General features: G+C 55.5%; 9 protein-coding genes across 9 annotated transcripts; 5 read left to right on the forward strand and 4 right to left on the reverse strand.

Annotated features, from left to right (window-relative positions):
• Positions 1–842: 842 nt before the first annotated feature.
• SPBR_03337 (uncharacterized protein) lies at positions 843–1,268 on the forward strand (the record flags this gene model as incomplete). The annotated part of the gene is made up of 1 exon (XM_040761639.1): positions 843–1,268. One exon carries the CDS (start codon positions 843–845, stop codon positions 1,266–1,268), a length of 426 nt encoding a protein of 141 aa, XP_040620447.1.
• Positions 1,269–1,395: 127 nt separating this feature from the next.
• On the reverse strand, positions 1,396–4,081 carry SPBR_02342 (uncharacterized protein; the record flags this gene model as incomplete). Its single annotated transcript, XM_040760645.1, has 2 exons — positions 1,396–2,398; positions 2,586–4,081. 2 exons carry the CDS (start codon positions 4,079–4,081, stop codon positions 1,396–1,398), a joined length of 2,499 nt encoding a protein of 832 aa, XP_040620448.1.
• A 537-nt stretch (positions 4,082–4,618) lies between these two features.
• On the forward strand, positions 4,619–5,632 carry SPBR_03041 (D-3-phosphoglycerate dehydrogenase; the record flags this gene model as incomplete). Its single annotated transcript, XM_040761344.1, has 1 exon — positions 4,619–5,632. The coding sequence occupies one exon, from the start codon at positions 4,619–4,621 to the stop codon at positions 5,630–5,632; it is 1,014 nt and encodes a 337-aa protein (XP_040620449.1).
• A 107-nt stretch (positions 5,633–5,739) lies between these two features.
• Positions 5,740–6,579, reverse strand: SPBR_03145 (2-deoxy-D-gluconate 3-dehydrogenase; the record flags this gene model as incomplete). The annotated part of the gene is made up of 2 exons (XM_040761448.1): positions 5,740–6,399; positions 6,463–6,579. 2 exons carry the CDS (start codon positions 6,577–6,579, stop codon positions 5,740–5,742), a joined length of 777 nt encoding a protein of 258 aa, XP_040620450.1.
• Positions 6,580–7,192: 613 nt separating this feature from the next.
• Positions 7,193–8,347, forward strand: SPBR_02943 (L-iditol 2-dehydrogenase; the record flags this gene model as incomplete). The annotated part of the gene is made up of 1 exon (XM_040761246.1): positions 7,193–8,347. One exon carries the CDS (start codon positions 7,193–7,195, stop codon positions 8,345–8,347), a length of 1,155 nt encoding a protein of 384 aa, XP_040620451.1.
• Positions 8,348–10,116: 1,769 nt separating this feature from the next.
• Positions 10,117–11,770, reverse strand: SPBR_02682 (uncharacterized protein; the record flags this gene model as incomplete). Its single annotated transcript, XM_040760985.1, has 3 exons — positions 10,117–10,242; positions 10,928–11,575; positions 11,639–11,770. The coding sequence occupies 3 exons, from the start codon at positions 11,768–11,770 to the stop codon at positions 10,117–10,119; spliced, it is 906 nt and encodes a 301-aa protein (XP_040620452.1).
• Positions 11,771–12,643: 873 nt separating this feature from the next.
• Positions 12,644–13,941, forward strand: SPBR_02859 (uncharacterized protein; the record flags this gene model as incomplete). Its single annotated transcript, XM_040761162.1, has 3 exons — positions 12,644–13,007; positions 13,149–13,408; positions 13,480–13,941. 3 exons carry the CDS (start codon positions 12,644–12,646, stop codon positions 13,939–13,941), a joined length of 1,086 nt encoding a protein of 361 aa, XP_040620453.1.
• Positions 13,942–14,383: 442 nt separating this feature from the next.
• On the forward strand, positions 14,384–15,389 carry SPBR_03045 (dihydroceramidase; the record flags this gene model as incomplete). Its single annotated transcript, XM_040761348.1, has 3 exons — positions 14,384–14,463; positions 14,554–14,627; positions 14,722–15,389. The coding sequence occupies 3 exons, from the start codon at positions 14,384–14,386 to the stop codon at positions 15,387–15,389; spliced, it is 822 nt and encodes a 273-aa protein (XP_040620454.1).
• A 703-nt stretch (positions 15,390–16,092) lies between these two features.
• SPBR_02955 (uncharacterized protein) lies at positions 16,093–17,223 on the reverse strand (the record flags this gene model as incomplete). The annotated part of the gene is made up of 2 exons (XM_040761258.1): positions 16,093–16,229; positions 16,386–17,223. The coding sequence occupies 2 exons, from the start codon at positions 17,221–17,223 to the stop codon at positions 16,093–16,095; spliced, it is 975 nt and encodes a 324-aa protein (XP_040620455.1).
• Positions 17,224–18,592: the final 1,369 nt, after the last annotated feature.

Here is an 18,592-nt window from a genome sequence, read left to right on the forward strand (position 1 = left end):
AAGACGCAGTCACCAACGTGACAGAAGCAGCCGTCGACCAATGGAGCAAACGTTGTGGCCTCGTTTGCGAGCTGCGCCCGAAACTTGTGTTGCACAGCAGCTGCTAGGTGTGTGAGCTTGTCAGGATCCAACCTATGACAGTCCCTTGTCCGTGCACTTTACCGTCGCCGCTGCGTTGCGTTAGGCACGTTCTTTGTTGGCCGTGGTACGCCTTGCATGGTATGCCTTCTGGCCATGAAAGGGAACAAAACTGCACTTTTGAGTGGGTTGCGTGTTTTGATACCCCGCCGTCAGCTGTTCGGCGGCCAACTCGTCACTATTTTGATTGGTGGTGGGAGAGACTGTTTGCTCGTCTGTTGGCCGTGGTATGTCGGCTGATGTATCTCGAGGGAACTAGTTCAGTTAGTGCATCGTAAATATATAATTATATTAAAGCCCTGCCAGGACATCTTGGACGTTAGACATCTGCGATCTATACATTTTTCGCATAATAGTTTGGTATTTTCATGACAATATTTCTCTGATCTTCTGTTTCTTTTTTTTTAAAAAAAAATGCAGACCGGATAACATTTACTTGCCTTTATCTCGTCACAACTACTCACGTCAAGCTCTTGGTGTTTATTGTGACGCATCATTGGTTGTTCACTTGTTTGGTACTGAACATGGTATGAAAAGAATGCGTCACGTTTGTGGCTGTCATTCGCAAAGTGTAGAGACATACAAATAAGCCACGCACGATCGCGTTTTTGTCTTTGTAATGATCGTTTTACTTCCTCGCCTCCTTTGCCTACATCGGTGCGAGCCAGCTTCTCTTAAAACAAAGTACAATAAAATAAAATAAAATGGTCGCACCAAGCCGCATCACGCCCACCGGCGGCATCTCGTTTGCGCAGCACCCCATGGAGGGCAAAAAGGGCGTCCGCTTCGAACACTGCTTCAAACTTCGCATCACCTTCCCGGCCCACGTCAAGGCCGACATGGTCACCGCCAAGGCGACGCTGTACAATGCCGACGCCGCCATCACACCCTATGCCGACGCGGACCCGGCGCCGCGCCTGATTGCTCCCGAGCGAACATCGTCCCGGCTGCTGCGCATGGGCGTGGATGGCAGCCGGCAGTTTGAGCTCGAGTTTTGGAGCCTGGCCATCAACCGGGCGGGGCGGTTTTGCGTCCGGTTCGACGTCGACTACTACTACAAGCTGAACCCGCGCCGGGCGTATGGTGTGCGGTATTCGTACAACATCAATATTGCCGACTTTTCGTTCTAAGCGGCTGGTAGGTGATGGGAATGCGGGTAGGTATGCGTTCCGTACGGTGAGTATCTCAACACATGTCGTTATTTTGAAACACTGCTTTCTCATTCCTTCACGTGCCGTGATGACTGTACTACCAACATTAAAAGATGACGTCGTTGCCCGACCACAATATGTCCTGCCAGGCATCCGTCACTGTATCCACTGCCGCGGCGCCGTGGTCAGAGTCCGACATGGGTGTCGCCAAGGTAATGTCGAGAAAGGTCATGTCCTTTCCAATAAACTGGCCCAGGCCGTCGAGGTCGCGCCACGAGAAGCCCTTGAGCGGGTCGAGCAGTTCGGCCGGTGGAGGGCGGCCATAGTCGGGAGGAACGCCTGCATTTGCGTTGGTATCGTTTACGCCGTTCGCCACTATTTCCGTGTCAACAGCCATGGTCGTCCCGGTTGGTATGCTGCTGACGTCCATACTGGTGATGTTGCTGTGGATGCCGTTGGCAATGGCGTCGTTGGGAGTGGAGGACGGAACCGGAGACTGCGGCCCGCTGCTGTTTCGATCGCTGTGATGGTCGTGTCCGACAGGCGTGTTGACGGCGGTGCCAGCAGGAGCAGCCGTCTTTTCAGCCGCTTTCTCCGTCTTCTTGGTCTTTTGAGCGGCTGCTCGGTCGACCGACTTGCGCCAAAGCAGGTACAGTGAACGCGCATACCGCTGGCCCAGGCCGTGTGGATGGACGGACGACTTTTGCAGCCGATCAATGGTGATATTGATGGTGCGGCGGGCACTGATGCCGGCGTCGCCGGCCAAGGCACCGGCCACCCTGGCTTTGAACAGGAACACGGCAGCGTAAATGACGTACAGATAATACTTGAGGGGCATGTAGCGGAGGGCGGAGGTTGGGTCGACGAAGTCGTTCAAGGTGCTCAACAGGGTGTTGGCGGCATCGATGGACTCGTAGATGAAGCGGGCGTCGGGGATGCTGGCGAGATCGGTAAACAGGGGGCGCACGGCCGTCCGAGAGGCCGGCGGCGACTGGCGGGCGCGTGTAATGGCACGGCTGATGGTGGCTTGGAAAGCAAACGCGTTGATGTAGAGGCGAAGGAATTCGTAGGACAGAATGAGGGCCGCTTTGACAGAGGGTGTCACTGTGCTGTTAGTGGAGATCTATACAAATAAGAACGTGGAAGAAGACTGCCATACAACTCAGACCGCCCCAGACCAGTTTCCATTTGCGAAGAACGGCAGTGAAGTCATCCTTCGTGTGTTGTTAGCATCGATAGACGTGGAACGGACATCTGGTTTACAAAGAGCCTGTACTCACAATGTACCTGACGTACTCCCCGCCAACAAACAACTGTTCACGATGTGTCGTCGACGAGTAGAGAATATCGTGTGCGTTGCTAAACAGCTGGGTCATCTCCAGGCGAGCCTGGAACAGCTGAGCCAGGTCGCCCGCACCGGCTTGTTGTGCACGCAGCGTCGGAAAATCGCCCGCGCTCAACACGGTCGACGGTCCCGGTCCGCGCGACCAGAAGCCTTTGCCCAGGCGAATCGATACCTCGCGGTCGCTCATGTAGCAGGCAGCCCAGGCCACACGCTTGCGTTCAAAGTCGGTGGGTTTGTTGTTGCTGCCGAGGACCAGACCCGTCTGCTCGAGGCCCTGCAAGTAGGCCAGCCGGATGGCGACACCGATCTGCATCCAGGCGCCCTGGTCTTCTTCTCCGCGGCCGATAAGCGCCGGCGCTGCGTCGGGCGGGACCCTGTTCTGTGATTGTCCTTGTGACTGCGATTGAGGTTGTGGTGTCGGCTGTGGCAGCTGGGGCGCCCATTCCGCCAAGATCAACAAGGCCTCCACAGCCCCAACCGACGACGAACCGCGACTGATCAACCGGGACACTAGATTGTCCATATGACTGGCACAGGCCTCGTGCACACCGTGCCACGCTGGGTCGTCTTTGGAGGCGACGGTAAAGATGCTCGTCAACAGGTGCGGCTCTGCCTGGACGAGACTCGCAATGCTACGGCCGTCAAATACGTGCTTGTCGGCAACCGGGAAGAAGGGGTGGTAGTGTTCGTGGTAGTGCTGCAGAAGGTAGGATGCATCGGCGAGGCTCAGGCGGCCGTCCGAGATGGGCGGGTAGTAGAAGGACGTATTGGGATTGTGGCTGTGGTTGGTGTTTTGGCTGGAATTATTGGGGTGAGGATGTCGGCGGGGCTGTGCCGGTGTCCCTGGCTGTATACCGTCGTGCCCATCACCTGCATTGTACGCGCGACCATGGCTCTGGTCCTGTTCGTCGTGAACGCCGTCGAGGTCGGCCACTTGGGCCAGCAAATTCAAGGCGTCGGATGGGTTCAGCAGGTCGCGTGCCGCAAAGTCGCCGTCAATGTCGGCACCCGTCATGTGCACCGTCGCCCGACGCGTCGATGCGTGTGTACCGGAATGGGGACTGGACGGCGGTAAGCCGGGTCCATGAGACTGAAGCTGAGGCGGAGCGTGAGCTCGCCCCTGATTTTGGTGGACATCGGTCCGCCTCGGCCGGCGTCCGCCACGTCGGGACGTCGCCAGCGTGCACTCCAGACGCTCCTGGAAACAGCGCGTACATGGTGGTTGGCCTGGCGTGCCGTGCGAATAGAGGTCACATCGAGTCTTGCGCTGGCGACACGATATACAAGCACGGGAGACACGGTGCTTGTCTTTGAGAGGACTGGACGTTGTGATTGCCGCAGTTGCTCTTGATGTTGTTGAAGTGCTTGTGGCGGCGGCTCGGATGGTTGCCGTAGTCTTGGCCGAGCCAGAGCCCGAGGCCGACGACGGTGGAGATCGGCTGTCCATTGCGTGAGTGGATTGTGTGTCGTTTGGCAAGTCGGTGGCGGCACGGGGCTGTGTTTGGAGGTGCTGCGGTGCAGGTGCAGTTCCCCCAGGCATCGGCTATTCGCAAGGAGGATTCGGCTTTAGACATTTTGGTGTCTATCCTCAGGTGGCCCCGCAAATTTGTAGGGCTCCTCAGGGGTCATATGCGCTGTGCCTCTGCAGACCTCCCCGCAACGGCGGTCAAGATTAACTTGTCGGCAAATGAACGGCAACTGAAGTACGGAGTACAGAGTACCCCGCTAAGTTGGATTGAGAGTTTTGCACTCCGATGCTCGCGTAAACAAGACACCTCACGGAGTCAATTATGCCGAGAGATACTCGGTATACGGTGAAGAGATGGCGGGGAAAAGATTTCAAAGGTCGACTGTCCGGCTTGGGCCAGACCAGTTCTAACGTTATGCACAGCAAGTCAGTTGTTGAAACCGTTTACCGGAAGAACATCGCAGACTGCTGACTACCGACCAAGACACAACGCACCGTCGCAGACAACAAGACAACATGGCCTCCTCTTCCAAGCCTGCCGTGCTTATGTTGGGCGACGTCGTCCATGCCAAGGCCGAGTTTGCAGCGTTGTCCGACGTTGCCAATGTCCGCTCTGTCACGTCCGGCACTCGCAAGGAGTTCCTCCGCGACCTCGACGCCGGTGTCTACAACGATATTGTCGCCATTTCTCGCACCTACGACTCGGTGGCGATTACCGGCCGCTTTGACCAGGAACTCGTGAGCCATCTACCGCCGTCGGTGAAATTTGTATCGCACAATGGCGCCGGCTACGACCAGATCGACGTCAGTGCCTGCACGGCCCGCGGCATCAGCGTGTCCAACACGCCCGGTGCCGTCAACGATGCGACCGCCAATACTGCCTTGTTCCTCATTCTCGGTGCCCTGCGCCGCGCATGGATCCCCCAGACAGCCATCCGTGCGGGCAAGTGGCGCGGTTCATCGCCGCTGGGCCGAGATCCGAACGGTCTTCGGTTGGGCATTCTGGGCATGGGCGGCATCGGGGCTGCCACGGCCCGCCGGGCGGCCGCCTTTGGATTTGTTGTGCAGTACCACAGCCGCAAGCCCGTGGCCGGCCCCGACGGCAACCTAGGCCAGTACGTGTCGCTTGACGAGCTGCTGCGCACGAGCGACGTTATTTCGGTGCACGTGCCGCAGTCGCCCGCTACCATCGGCTTGTTAAATGAGGCAGCATTCGCAAAGATGAAGGATGGTGTGATTGTTGTCAACACAGCGCGCGGCCCCATCATTGACGAGGCAGCGCTGGTGCGGCACTTGGAGTCGGGCAAGGTGTGGAGTGTCGGCTTGGATGTCTTCGAGCAGGAGCCCAAGGTGCATCCGGGTCTGCTAAGCAACCCGCGTGCTGTGCTACTGCCACACGTGGGCACATTTACGGTGGACACACAGAGGCGGATGGAGGTGCTAGTGATTGATAATATCAAGAGTGCCGTGGCAGGGAAGGGATTGTTGACACAGGTGCCTGAGCAGACGGTGCTCAAGGCGAGTTTATAGCGGACAGTGAGGTTGGATATGTAGACATTTCCGAGCAGGATGAATCTAGTTGCGTCAAATGAAACCAAGTCTAAATCTATTGTCCACAATTTGTCTCCCGCTGGCACTTACCGGCCCATCCAGCCGCCGTCCACCGTCAGAATCTCGCCGCTGACATAAGCACTCGCCCGACTGGCCAAAAAGATCACGGCCCCCTTAAAGTCCTCCGGCAGACCCCACCGCCCCGCCGGGATCCGCGCCAGAATGCTTGCCGCCCGCGACTCGTCACTAATCAGCGCCGAGTTCATGTCCGTGGCAATGTAGCCGGGCGCAATCGCGTTCACCGTCACGCCCTTGCCCGCCCACTCGTTGCTCAGCGCCTTGGTCAGCTGCGCCACGCCGCCCTTGCTGGCTGCGTACGCCGGCACCGTGATGCCGCCCTGGAAGCTCAGGAGCGAGGCCACGTTGATGATGGTTCCTCGCCGGGTCGTGCCATCGTAAAAGGGCTGCTCCAGCATGTGTGCGCCGACGTCGCGGCACAGCTCAAAGACGGAGCCCAGGTTGACTTGGAGCACCTCGTCCCAGTCGTTGATGGGGAACTGGTGGGCCGGGTGGCGACGCTGAATGCCAGCACAGTTGACGAGAACATCGATTCGGTGTCCGTCCTTGAGGACCGCCGGCACAAGGGCAGCGACGGACTCGCGCGACGAAATATCGACGTTGTAGAGCGTGCACTTCCGGCCGAGGGCCTCGACCTGTGTCTTGGTCGCCGTATCGGCGCCAGAGCGCTGAAATATGTTAGCAGAGAGGACTGGAAGGTGCTGTCAGTTGCTGTTTGGGACCGGACACACCAATGCCAAAAGGATGTCGGCGCCAGCTTCCGCCAGAGCGACGGCCATCGCCTGGCCAATGCCCCGTGTGCCGCCTGTGACGAGGGCCGTCTTGCCAGCGAGCGAAAACAAATCCATGCTGCTTGATGTGGTGCTATGGTTTAGAAGCAAGATTCGAGTGTGATGCAGTAGCCGTTGGTAACGCTCGAGTTGATCTCTGGCTCTGTAGTCTCGAAGTGGTCAACAATCATGCTATATTGCACCAGCAGCAGTGTTCCTGCTTTTGGAGTGCGGGGGAGCTAAAAAGGCGGTGCTCGTCACTAGTGCCGCCTTCGGCTATTGAAACCATTTCGAGAGCTGGCAGGTTCGCGGGTTTTGCCTGTTTCCTTCTCAAACCACAGCGACAAGCAAACGCCGAATCAGCCGCCCAGCTTTAGCTATCCCAACTGTCCCCAGCTGTCCCACAGCGGGCCTCCGCAACCGGCCCATATTTTACCACGAACCAAGACGCACTGTTGTCCCGCTAAGTGCTGTCGATGGCTGCCGTTGGCTCATTCCTCGAACAATAAGCATCTCTCACAACAGCTCTCCTTCTCGAACAAGCGATTCATCCCTGGTAGACTCTCCTCATTCTGCCCATCACGGTCCTGTTTCTCTGCAATCTTCTAAAGCTTTGCAACATCCTCCCTCTTTTGACCAACTCTACGACGACGACATCAGCTTCATGCCCTCCCCTCCGCCCGCACATAACATGTCGACATCACAAACACAAACTATAAAGGCGTCCGTTCTCCATGGTGCCAAGGACCTGCGTCTCGAGGATCGGTCCCTCGAACCCCCCGCCGCCAGTGAGGTGCAGGTCGCCGTCCGCGCCACCGGCCTCTGCGGCTCCGACCTTCACTACTACGGCCACTACCGCAACGGCGACATTCTCGTGCGCGAGCCTCTGTCGCTCGGCCACGAGTCGGCCGGTGAGGTCGTAGCCGTCGGTCCTGGCGTTTCTTCCCTAAAGGTGGGCGACCTCGTCGCTCTCGAGGTCGGCCAGCCCTGTGGCACCTGCGCGCGCTGCGCCGAGGGTCGCTACAACATCTGTCCGGAGATGCGCTTCCGCAGCTCGGCCAAGTCGTTTCCACACGCGCAGGGAACGCTGCAGGACCGCATCAACCACCCCGCGGCGTGGTGCCACAAGCTGCCGGCCTCCATGCCGCTGGCCGTGGCGGCGCTGCTCGAGCCCTTGAGCGTGGCCATCCAGGCGACCCGGCGAGCCAACCTGTCGGCCGGCCACAAGACGGACAAGGTGCTCGTTCTGGGCGCCGGCGCAGTGGGCCTGCTGGTGGCCGGTATGTGCAAAGTGGCCGGCGTCCCCAACGTGGTGATTGCCGACGTGGACGCCAACCGCGCGCGCTTCGCCGTCGAGCACAGGTTTGCCGACACCCGTTTCGTCGTGCCCATGGGCCCGCGCCCGGCGTCCACGGACGAGGCGCTCGCCACCGCGCAGCAGACGGCCGCTGCAGTAGGCGCGCTCGAGAGCAAGGGCGACAAGGTCGGACAGGTCGACGTGGTGTTTGAATGCACGGGCGTGCCCTCGTGTGTCCAGACGGCCATCTACGCGACGCGACCGGGCGGCAAGGTGATGCTGATCGGCATGGGCACGCCGGTGCAGACTCTGCCCATTTCGGCGGCGGCGCTACGCGAGGTGGACATTTGCGGCGTGTTCCGGTACGCCAACACGTACGGCGAGGGCATTGAGATCCTGTCGCAGACGAACAACGACGGCCCCGACTTTGCAAGCCTGGTTACGCACGAGTTCAAGGGCCTCGCGGCCGTTGAGGATGCCTTTGCAATGGCGAGCCGGAAAGAGGACGACGACGGCAAGCTGGTGATCAAGGTGCTGGTTACAAACTAGAAAGAGGAGTACAGTGTAGATGGATCATGGATTCGATCCCGGATAGGATATAGAAAACATTGGCCTGGAAAACGTACAATTGATGGAGTTGACTGGTTATAAAATATACTTGGATACCTTGGCTGACATGTCACTCCCTCTCCTCCTTCTTGATCCAGTCAAACTTGTCGCCATACGTCACGCACGTCATCGGACCCAGAAGCAGTCCGCCGTAGTTGGACATTTTCAATAAACAAAAGGCAAGCGGCGTCTTGCCGCGCACAAAGCAAATTGCACATCGCCGTGCGGACAAATGGACAACGGACTTGCGTGTCGGCCTAAAAAACATGCGGTGACGTTAGCCGTTCGATGCGTCTTGGCCGGAAATCAGCTGGCAGTAAACCTGTCTCGAGTATTGTCCGATTCTTCCGTTTTTGCGTCTCGCTAAAATGCGCATAGAGAACAGCACTCACCTTGAAAGTCTAAATGTGAAGCACGCGACGGACTTTTCGGGAATTGTCCGTAGTTGCATCGTTTGGTCAGCAAATGACGGTGCGTACGTTAATCGGCGGTTTTCTGGTGTGTTGACTAGTCGCAGGCAGCAGAATAAAGTTTCCCAGATCGCCCATCTGTCAAACTAAAAATAGGATTTCGGTGCTGTTTTGTTAGCCCCTGTTCAGCTGTTTGTTTACACATCATATCCAGTCCCCACAACACCCACTGCTTCATACTTTTTTTTAGGTTTGCATCGTCTATATTATCATAAAATTAATTAACTTTTCCCACACTGTACGTCCACTTGACACAAATGGACTAAACAGACTGGTGGTCATGCCCGGAGCATCGGTCATTTCTTGCGCTGGCTTGACCAATTTACAGGGATTCTGTGGTATGTTAGGAATTCGGAATCGAAATGCATCGCTCCGTCCCAGCGCTACGGCTCGGCCATAAACCCCAAACTTTGTTTGGTGTCCACCTTACGTCTGCTGGCAGCAAGGAAAACTTCCTAATGAACCTATCTTGCTAACTTTCTTGCCTTGTTCGTCCAGGCTGCCATATTCTTATGGCCGTTGGGTCAAACACATCGATCGTATTGATGAACCAAGAATAGCATCGCCAAGCGTTTACGATGGAAACATCCATCATGTCGTCACGTACGCATTTTTATAAGTAACACCAGTCAGTGTATATATGATTTCGTTGGTGACCTTCACTTTCCAAAACTCGAAACAATATCCATTCAATTCAACCATCATCACGCGACGAATACCAACGTTACGTCCTCAGTGTATCTTCTATTAGGAACAAGCTCAGGCCATCAACGTCCCATCCACCTTCAAACAGGCAAATATGTCCGACACCAAGAAATCCAAGCGTACCAAGTGTGCAAACTTCGTCTCCCATCCCATCTTCGTCTTGAGCGTCCGTACGCTGCAGTTTATCTTTGCCATTGTCGTCATTGTTGCCCTTTTTCGATGTGTGTTCTCCGTGCCGTTCCTGTTTGTCATATATTTTTTTTCTATTTTGTTCCAACTAACATAACCAGCGCTCCATCTCTTTCATGGTGACGTCGTCAAACATGAAGGCTCCAAGACCATAACCGATCACATCCGCTTTCCCGATCCGTGGGGTTACCTTTTGTTCACTGCCTTCTGGACCGCGCTGGGCGTTGTGTTTGTCGTCTTCATTGGTATCCGCTACCCGATCCAAAGCTCGTTCGGCTACGTTCGCGTCGTATTCGAAGTCGTAGCGCTCCTGTCGTGGTTTATTGGCTTCATTGCGTCGGCCGCCTACGTGGGCCAGAACGACTGCCCGTTGGAAGACGGGGTGTGTGGTTCCGTCAACTTGGCCATTGCGTTTGGCACAATCGAGGCCGCTCTGTTCTTGATCACTGCGCCGCTGACGGGCACCCAAGTCTTTTACCCAGGCGGCTTGACAAACAACAACAACAATAACCACAACAATGCAAACAACAGCCACATTACTGACTACGTTACCTACCGCAACGACATCCCATCTGTCCAGGAGAAGCAACCCGACGCTTCGTCCACCAAGAAACAGTCGTTTGAGTGGCTGCCCGTGACGACGCCGCCGCCACCTGAGAAGGTGTACGGCAAGGAGGGTGTGTGAGAAAGTGCACCCGATATGGCGTCCACTGTGGAGAAAATAATGATGGTTACGTTCCGACCTCGAGTCTAGAAGAGAGGTAATTAGATGGAAAGAATGGTTTCCATCCCCAGAGACTTATGATACGGAGCCAGGATAAAGCATGTCAAGTATTTTGGGTCTTCGGTTAAAACTTGGGCAGAGGTATTATGAATACGACAACTGATGAAATTACACAGTAGAGGATAGACATATAAGCATCTCGTCACCTCCATTCGTATGTCTTGTCAGCCCGGATGAAACGTGTTACATATACACTCCGACCGTTGGCACGTCGCCAGACGTAATTAGCAGTGTGCTGTCGCTTTCCATCTACTCCGAGAACCCAGCCGGCCCAACACAATCGACTAGTGAGCGCGTCTTGTTCGCACCCGGGACCTAATCCACAGTTAGCGAAGCTTCATCACAGACAGGTACCCGTCCTTTTTTACTCACATTGTGCACGACCGAAAACGGATCCCACGAGGCATCCGTGTGCGGAGCGTACTCGACATTGCTCATCAGCGTATCGAGCGGGCTGTCTCCATACAGCTCCCGCAAGAACGCAAAGGCCATGTCCATGCCCGCGGCCACGCCCGAGCTCGTCCACACGTTGCCGTCCACCACCCAGCGCGCGCTCGGCACCCACGTCACGTTCTTGCCGTGCGTGGCCGTCTGCGCCCACGCGCCCTTGTTGGACGTGGCACGGCGGCCCTCGAGCACGCCCGACCGGGCGAGCGTGATGGCGCCGGTGCAGACGCTCAACAAATACTCGAGTTCGGGATACCGCTCCCGCACAAAGTCCTCGACCTTGGTGTCGTTCTTCTGCTCGAGCGCGACATTGCCCGTGCCGCCGGGGACGAGCAGGATGTCCAGCTTGGGCGCGGTTTCAAAGGTGTGGGTGGCGACGACCTGGGGATTGATCATGTAGCTCAAGTCCATGGGCGGTTCGTTGGGGGCCATGTAGTGGAGGGGCGGGCGCGCCGACACAGGGCCGACCGTCTCCGCAATGGTGGCCAGCGTCATGTTCATGTAGTACGACATGCCGAATATCATTTCGAGCGGACCAAACACGTCCAGAGGCTCGAAGCCAGGGAAGAGGATCTGCTCACACAAAATTAGGACTTGCCAACATCGGAATGTGTCAGTGTATGTTGCGCAACTCACATAGCCCACAGACAGAGTTCGGTTTGCATTTGCCTTTTGGGCCTCTGTCTGGCCTCGGACGGTGCCACATTGGCCAGCCATGAGCAGTGAGCCGAGGGCCAGTACATGCGAGGATCTGCCAAAAGTCTTCATTTTCGATATATTTTGCCGAGGCTAAGAGTGAGTTTGTTCCAATACTATGCCGACGACGATATCTGTTTCTGCTTGTCCAGTATACATAACGCTTCGAGGCGACGCTGCTCCTATATATACTTTCGAGGACAACGATTTGCTTTTCGCTGCGACGTCGTTCTCGATTTGGGCATGTCTACTCACGAAGCTGCGATTTCAGACAATCCAGCAGACTTACGGATCTCCGAGGTGAAGGATGAAGCGGCATGGCTACCAAGGCGGATAACTACAATAGTGGTGAGAGCGTTTGAGCTTGTAATTAATTGCATTCGTGATGCGTTTGGACCAGCAGACCACGGTTTAAAGTGCATCGCAACCATTCATTAATATTCTTCCCCTGGGGAACAATCCTTCCCAGGGATCAGGATACGCACGTTTTCCACAATAGAGGGCAAATGGTGAGAGGTTGAGGATAACCCATCAACAGCCACACAAGCGCCAAGAGGGCGGATAAAGTCCTCTCACTCTGCAAATGGAGCTCGACAACTCTTGGCGATCCTCCCCATATTGCGGGACACGGGTGAGGCTGGCACAGGACGACACTGCGCACATATGAGCAACTTTGAGGTAAGTCTTGCTTGAGTTTACATGGTAAGAAATCAACAGTAGATTGATTTGATTTTGTTTATTTATCCTCTAAAAGTCACGTGGCCAGTAAACTCTACACGAGAGCTAGCAAGACCCATATTTATCATCTGTTCTAACCAATGAAGCGAGATTACATCTCCGCTGTTTCTAGGCGTCGACTCCCCCACCTTTTCCCTGCCTACATGGGACAACAAGCAAATACCGAATTTGCGACGCAGTATGATCAACCAGCAGGACGCATCCATCATGTCCTCACCACTCCACAGGCACCAGGCCTCTCTGGAGGACCTTCTGGATTTTTCAGCCGAGCCCCCGATTTTCCCGTCCGATGCCGCAAGGGATCACGCTCTGCACCTCTTCACCCACGTTTTGGACCAGCTAGATGCCAGCCAAAACGAGCTCCTGTCGACGCCGTTCCGGCGCATCGAGATGATACGCAGCATGCATCGCCATTCACAAACTCAGCCGTCCAAGGATCTGATCCTCCAGTCCTTTTTCTCCAGCATTGATGTTGACATATTGCCTACCACAAACGAGGTTGACATGGGATCGGTAGCAGCAAAGGTGGTCGCATTTACAGACTTTCTATTTGCGAATTTCTTTCTCCCGTGTATGTTTGCCGTGGGCACCCACCTCCATTTCTCGTGCTTCTGCTGTTTTGATTGTTGCTCACGCTCAGGATAAGTGAAAGCCTCTTCTGCAAAGACACCGCAACCAACACCGGCGTCCCTCTCTGTACCATCATTGCCAGCCGACGCCGTCCTCCCAGGGTCCGGTCACCGGCTCAAAGCGCTACGGCGCGACTGCTTGATACGCGACAGGCACCGCTGCGTTGTGACTCGCAAGTTTGACCGGAACGAGGCCAGGAAACGGTATGAGCGGGACGGCGAAAACGCCGAGGACGACGACGGGCACATTTTGACCCAGGACAACATGCAGCAGTTTGCTAATCTCGAAGTGGCTCATATCTTGCCTCATTCACTCATGACACATGAAGGCAGTTCGGACATGGTGTGTACCCGAATTCGGTCGTCCCTGTTCGCTGCTATCGTCCTTTTCTTCTTTGGCCTAACAAGTGTCAGATCCAAGCTCGCAAGAACGCTCTTGCAATCCTCGACATGTTCGACGTCGGTATACGCCATTTGATTGAAGGCCTCAACATTGATCGGCCGACAAACGCTCTGACCCTGACACAAGAAGTGCACAATGAGTTTGGGCGATTTAAATTGTACTTTGAACCACTGGTCGATGCGCCTCAGCACACTTATCGCATACAGTCAACGGAGCCCATATTTAGCCCGGTAGCGCCTGTGGTCAGGACTCTGTTCCTTTCGGAGAACCGGACCACTGATGCTCCTCTACCTCGGCTGCTGGCAATCCATGCGGCAGTAACTAAGGTGTTGCATATGTGTGGAGCCGGTGCGTACAGTGAAAACATCTTGCGGGACACGGAGGAACTGGTGATAGAGGAGGATGGGACCACCAACCTGGGCAAACTGGTTGCGTTGCGGATGGGCGGATGGTGGAATGGAGTTGTGGTTTGAAAGAAAAAAGAGAGAGGCGACGTGACCACTGTTCGCTGCAGGGAATGGCGACAACATGAGAAATACCCATAGAATGAGCCACCGGATGGACAATGGATTAAGATGCTTGCCGTAGTTCACATATAGGAACTAGACCGCTACACTAAGCCAACTGGCAAAATAGAGAGCCCTCTAGCGCTACCGCTAGATAACAGGGTCTGAAGTGCCGTTGTCCAACATATGTCTCCGAAGTCCATTGAATTTTAATCACAGTGATATTCACGTGATATATCATGTGGCTAAATTTCCGCTTCAGCCCCATCTGTTTTCATCTTGTCTTCAGCTCACCTTTCACATTCATCCCTACTTCCAACGCGAAAGATCCCGACGGGAGAGAGCAACGCGCCGTGGCACGGACAAGGATCTATCAAGCCGTCGAAGAGGACCAACAGATTCCATCAGGATGGGACATCACAACATTCACTATTATGGCGACCCGAAAGCCCTGGATGGGATGTGGAGTCCCCCGACGAGCAAAGCCAAGTAAGCATCTGCGGCGTTTCGAGGGCATTCGAGGGCACTACCTTGCCCGGTCGTACTTCATGTGGAAAACATCACTCACCTTTGGCACAGTTTCTGTGAAGAGGACTACGCCGTTTCGGTCTATCTCTCCGAGTTCATCAACTCGCTGACCAACCTGGCCTATGGTACGCTGCTGTTTGTTCGTTTGTCTCTGCCCTGAACCGTTTGAACACAGAGATGCTTACCCGTGCGATCCGTTCCACCCCCCCTCCCCCCCAGTCTACTATGCGCTTCGCTACATGTACGGCCCGGGTAGCCGTGGCCTCTTCGCACCCAACATCGATTTCATGGCCGTGTCGCTGTTCTTGCTGGGCGTTGGGTCGTTTCTCTTCCACGCGTCGCTGCGTCAGACCATGCAGTTCGCTGACGAGCTGGCGATGCTCGGCCTGACCTGGTCGCTGCTCCTCGGCGCCCTCAACCTGCAGCGCACGTCTGCGCACTACACGCTGGTCCGCGTGAGCCTCGCCGTCGTGTTCCCCCTGTTTGCCGTGTTTTATGTCTGGACGGCCAACATCCTGTACCACACCATTGCCTTTGGCACGGTGTTGGCCCTGATTGTGCTGCGCGGACATTATCTCTTCCACTGGCGCGTCGGCGCTTTCCCGCCGCACAAGCTGGCGGGCTGGCGGGTGCGCGGACGCAAGGCGCTCATTTTGCTCCTCGTGGGCTACGGCCTCTGGAACATCGACCTCGAGTTTTGTGCCCAGCTGCGCTCGGTACGGGCCAAGATGGGGCTCCCATGGGCGTGGCTCTTGGAGCTGCACGGGTGGTGGCACGTCCTGACGGCCATTAGCGCCGACATGGCCATGAGCCTTGTGCGGGACGTGCGGTCCGAGCTGTCCAACGGAGAAAATGACCGGGGAATCAATGAAGACAAGAGCCAGTAGGGTTGTGTCGTCTACGGGAGACATACGTGTATATGGCTGGTCGTGTTTTGATTGGTTGTGTTTTGGTCTATTTCGTGAATCAGACTCTTGGTACTCCACGGTTCATTATCTATTCCAAGCTACAATAACCATCGTTTTCCTAATTCAGAGTGCAACATGTACTCCATCTGTGGGCGACAGGCCAATCGTGTACGTATGGCGTTCGGATCCAACTGGGCCGGCTTCGACCCCCGGAGGAAGTCGAAGATTGGGAAATGTCTGGAGAATGCGAATGACGGCGCAGCTCGCTTCCATCAAAGTAAAGTCCTCTACGGGTCGTTAGCTACGAATCGAAATAACACGACCCTTGACGTGAAGAGGGACCGATGGAGAGCATACTTCCTAGGCAGACTCGCGGTCCTCCGTTAAAGTCGACAAACCCGGCGCCGAGACGAGCCTTTTTGATTAATTCGCCGCTCTCCCAGCGTTGGGGGCGGTATACCTTGGCGTCTGGCCCGTAGATGGATTCAAGGCGATGAAGATGGTAGATGGAAAAGGCAATCCCGGTACCTTTGGGTAGGAGAACGGGACATCGACCATCACGTCCACCACCGCGCGGCAGAATAGTAGTTTCGGTGACGAAGCGAATGTTCATTGGTAAAGTTGGATACAGGCGGAGGGCTGAGGCGTGCGGTGAGTTAACGGGACGAGCCGAGCCGAGGAATCAGTGCGACAGGAGGGTGGAAAACTCACTTTCGTTTAAACAGCACCGGAGAAAGGGCAGTTTCAGAATCTGGTCGCGCGTGAGCGGGATATTGTTTTGGACGGAGGCAACTTCATTTCGGAGACGGTCGAGGATATCTGGGTTGCGAACGAGATGAAAACTATGTGCGTTAACGACTGCGAAAAGACGCAAGGAAAGAAATATAAAATTTTGATTTTTAATTTAAAATTTAAAATTTAAAAAAAAAAAAAAACTACACAACGTCCATGACAACAGGATGGCTGTCGAATCACGCCCTGCCACCAGGATGTGCAGCAGCTGGTCACGGACGAGCTCCACGTCCTGCATGTCTCGCCACAGGTCAATGATAAAGGCGTATTTCTCGGCGGCGGCGTCTTCGCCAAAGTCGTTCTTGTATTGCATGGCCTTGGCCACGAAAAAGGTGGCCCAGTCCCGCACCGCCTTGCAGGCCGTGCGGAACTTGGGCGGGTTGTAGAGCCAGGCACCATCGGCGAGGCGAACGCGGATGCCCAAGGCAAAGCACGCCGCGTCAAAGTCGTCGCGCACGGCGTTCCCCTTGCCCATGTCCATGTCCTGTCCCATCGTGCTGCGCGGCTCGCCAAATAGCAGCGCCGTGGTCGTGTTCAGTGTGTACTCAAACATGAGTGGCTTTAGGTTCACGACGCGGACGCCATCCGCAGACACGGCAGCGCTGCGGATGTCGGCCAGCAGCTCGTCCACGTGCTCCGCCAGTGCATGCGGTGCCAGCTTCTGCACACGCGAAAACTGGCGTCGGACGAGCTCCCGCGAGTGCTTCCAAGCTGGGCCGTCCTGTGAGAAGATGCCCTCGCCCAAGAGCGGAAATGCGGCCAGGCGTCGGCTGCCGAGACCGTAGTCCTTGAAGTTTGTCGACAGAATGGCCTCGATGTTGTCCGGGTCCGTGGTGAAATAGCCGGTGGCGCCGAAGAAATGGACACGTGCGGTGGCGGCAATGTCAAAGTACGGCGTCAGCTCTTCAAACGTATGGTCGCCGCACAAGATCTTGTACTGCCGCATGAGAAGGTCGAGCGCCAAGGGCCACTTGTACGGCACAAACGGAAGAACAGGCGCACAATTGTATTGCTCGGCCATTGCGGCTTCGACCTGGAACGAGTATGCCTTTGTTTAGCGAGCCGCCCTGTTACGCACGATATTCCCGTATTCCCAACCGGATACTTGCCCGTTTCTGTTGTTGTCTCTTGATAAAAAAATACGAAACGGCGCTGACAAGGACGATCGAAATCAAGTATAGGGCAGTATGTTGCCCAGCCTGCAGTCGCACCGGACCGCCGCCCGTGCTGTTTGTCGGAAACATGTTGCAGCGAATGATGTGGAATGAGCTGGCTGTAAAAAGAAACCAGAAACCGGGCGAATTGCAAATGCTTGGGAAAGACCAAAGGTGAATACTTCATTTGCCTCGTTGGTTCAGCTCGGCGAAACAAAGGGCGCGCGGAACAAAGAAGCATCCGACAAGTACCCCTCGTCAGCCATACACATCTATTTTCTGATAGCCCCTTACCTTGCGTCCTATACTGAGTGGGTAACTTTTTTTTCCTTGTCTGTTGGTTTTGATTATTTCCAGTCTCGTCATATTGTCCCGAGATACGATTGGTCATGAGACTGCATAGCCAACAGGCCACCATCATATTCCTCCGTATTGGGCCAGTGGGGGCTAGCAGTTGGAACAAGGTGTCACTGAGTGGATAGTACGACGTATGTCCAACGATGTGCGTTTGCAAATGTGACGCCGCGAGAAAACACCAGGCGGGTGAAGGACAGGGCCAAATTCATAACGTAGCTTCGATATACAACACGTGGCGCGACAAATTTGAATGTTGGGAGGACGAGCAAGGACCGACGTAGGACGCTACTCCTACTCTTACCCCAGAGCCCGGCCATCCTCCACCGATGCCTTCCCACCGACGACGGACCTTTACTAACCGTGTCACGGTGCATAGCGTACACGGCAGCCATCCTCGAAGAGTGCCACGGTTCTTTACAGCCTCTCCTGTGTATCATTGAGGCCCAGATGCCGATACTAAACGGGCTCAACATCGCCCGCGAGATCCGGTTTCGTGTCCGGTGCGCAGATGTGGAGAGAGCTTCTCGATCGATCCGAGAAGATTGGCGGGCAAGGTTTGGGGCTGGCACACCCTATCATACCTAGAGTGAAGGAACGAATCGCCACCACTGCTCGTTCGGAAGACAACCGCGCTGATTGTGGGCAAGGGTGGACATCTACGATATTTCTGGCTGTTACTATTGCATACCAAAACTTGGACGTAGTCACCCACGACCGAGCCCTAGTTCATCGAGACAAATACACAGTCTGGACACCCTGTCCGAACTGCCGTCGTCACATTCCGCGTGCAGCAAAACCCGAGGAGCGGGATGTGGAGTGTTATGCTGGCGTAGAAATCCGCAATGTTGGGGTTCCCACATGGTGTTGATGCGGGGTATG

Source organism: Sporothrix brasiliensis (assembly GCF_000820605.1).
Source record: "Sporothrix brasiliensis 5110 chromosome Unknown Cont17, whole genome shotgun sequence".
Classification (NCBI taxonomy): Eukaryota; Fungi; Ascomycota; class Sordariomycetes; order Ophiostomatales; family Ophiostomataceae; genus Sporothrix; species Sporothrix brasiliensis.